Source organism: Atta colombica, unplaced genomic scaffold (genome assembly GCF_001594045.1).
Source record: "Atta colombica isolate Treedump-2 unplaced genomic scaffold, Acol1.0 scaffold248, whole genome shotgun sequence".
Lineage (NCBI taxonomy): Eukaryota > Metazoa > Arthropoda > Insecta > Hymenoptera > Formicidae > Atta > Atta colombica.
The window spans coordinates 550944-552854 of record NW_017259346.1 but is presented as its reverse complement, the minus strand read 5'-3'; the positions used below and the strand labels follow the sequence as shown (position 1 = coordinate 552854).

The following is a 1911-nucleotide window of genomic DNA, read 5'->3' as shown; positions in this document are numbered from 1 at the left end:
AGGAAGTTGAAATAGATTCAACAATATCAAACAACTTGCAGTTATAAAAATCTTCAAAAAATAACCACTAGCTTTAAAATTAATAAAACAAATTCAATTAAATAAACAAGCAACATATTCTAAAATATATTCTAACATAAATCTGAAATTAAATATATCCATTCTACTTTACGTTTACTATATCTTTCAACAGCACAAATATGCTGGCGTAAGATTTAGGAATCTTTGTAGTCTTTTTTTATAAGGTTAATGACATATGAAAGTTATCAACAAGATGAAAGTGTGCCCGCATTTAAAAAGCCAACACCTGCGATGGATTTGTGCAGTCGCCTATTGTCATTCTATGCATTGCCATTTCTGTAATGCCATGGTAATGAACAAAAGCAGCTGCAATTACTAATACATGGAAGATTTGATGACTCTGAAACTATAAAGTTAAGATGTTAAAATTTTAATGTACGATATCGTGAAAACAATATGAAGCTCGAAGCACAATAAATCAATAATTTTAATAATGCTTACCCAAATATCGAATTTTCCTGGGAAAAAACGTTCAGGTACTCTTAAAGCATAAAATAACGCGCCTAATATGTACAAACATCCCATTAATATTAACCATCCGAGGGATGCTTGGCTAATCGCCTTGAACCAACCTTCGGCGACAGCGTAATGTACAGCTGGTATTACCTAAATATATAACAATGGAGTTAAAATATTAATAGATATATAATTAAAACGCGGAATTAAAACATAGGATATAGATATAGAATTAAAACATAAATTTTGAAATCAAACATTAAAAAAAAAAATAACTTACCCCGCTAAGTCCAAAACCCATAAAAACTCCAGCTCTAAGTGGACGATAGTTTGGTTCACCAAATCGCTCCCACAATGAAACTACAATACTGGTTATACCAAGAACAACCACCACAGACAGATAAATTAGCTTAGGTTGATAGTCGCAATAAAATCCATAATAAAGCCATGGTACAAAACTACCCATAATAAGCATAGCTATTCCACAATAATCTAACTTTGAAAACAGCTTTCCCACACATTCACTGTGGCAATGAACTGTATGAAAGGCAAATGACATTCCTAGGCAAATTATAGCACCGGCAAAGAAGGTACCAAATACCAATTTTTCCTCCAATTGAATTTCTATAGGAGGTTGCGTTAGAAAAAATATAGCTATACCAATAAAGGCAACACAGCCTGTAAAGAATAAAATATTTTTATGAACAAAAATTGATAACTAAAATTCACAGAATATACTTAAAAAAATATGCTGTGTATCTTTTTTAGAAAGTGCATATTGATAGTACATTTAGTGTTATTTAATACTATACTAATAATAAAAAGCAGTGTACCTAGTAAATGTGTCCAGATATTGCCAGTTTCTGTATGAATTCGAAAAATGCTTTTGAAGCATGCATAAAATGAGGGTAATGGCGGTCTGTGACCAGCATGCAAGAAATCATTATCTTGCAACCATCTTGGTAGATTCCTAAAGTGACACTGTTTCCATGATGCCTCCCATACCTATAAATAACATCTCCAGTTTTTTAAATTTGTAATTTGCTGATTAATAGTGTCAAATTATAAGATTCGTTGTAATAAGATTAATTCACTATTAATGTTAAAGTTAGCTGTCTATAGCTGTTTACTATTATCTCTTTCTGGCAAAAAGATCTTTTCATTACATACGCAACGATATTATATTAAATATATCTGGATATTCTTTTACCTTTCGAACAAATTCCTCGGCCTGCTCCGCTGCATTATGTGCTAGTGCACCTAGATCGATTTCATCACTCAGTACTCCTGCCTTTAATACTTCAGTCATCTATAATATAATATTATATATATAATATATTAATTATAAAGTTAAATATCAATTATTTATATAAT

The 1911-nt window shown here is 30.9% G+C and overlaps 1 protein-coding gene across 3 annotated transcripts in view; it reads right to left on the bottom strand.

Moving 5' to 3' along the window:
* Positions 1-218: 218 nt before the first annotated feature.
* LOC108688894 (adiponectin receptor protein) overlaps positions 219-1911 on the bottom strand; it is a 3735-nt gene continuing 2042 nt past the window's right edge. For 2 of the 3 annotated variants that reach the window (XM_018195431.1, XM_018195433.1), the window contains exons 4-8: positions 1748-1846; positions 1371-1542; positions 818-1215; positions 523-687; positions 220-427 (exon numbers count right to left, since the gene is read on the bottom strand). In XM_018195431.1, the coding sequence (XP_018050920.1) occupies positions 293-427; positions 523-687; positions 818-1215; positions 1371-1542; positions 1748-1846 (969 nt within the window). In that variant the 3' untranslated portion in view covers positions 220-292. Of the gene's footprint in view, positions 428-522; positions 688-817; positions 1216-1370; positions 1543-1747; positions 1847-1911 lie in introns of all 3 variants that reach the window. The other variant, XM_018195432.1, reaches the window with a different exon arrangement.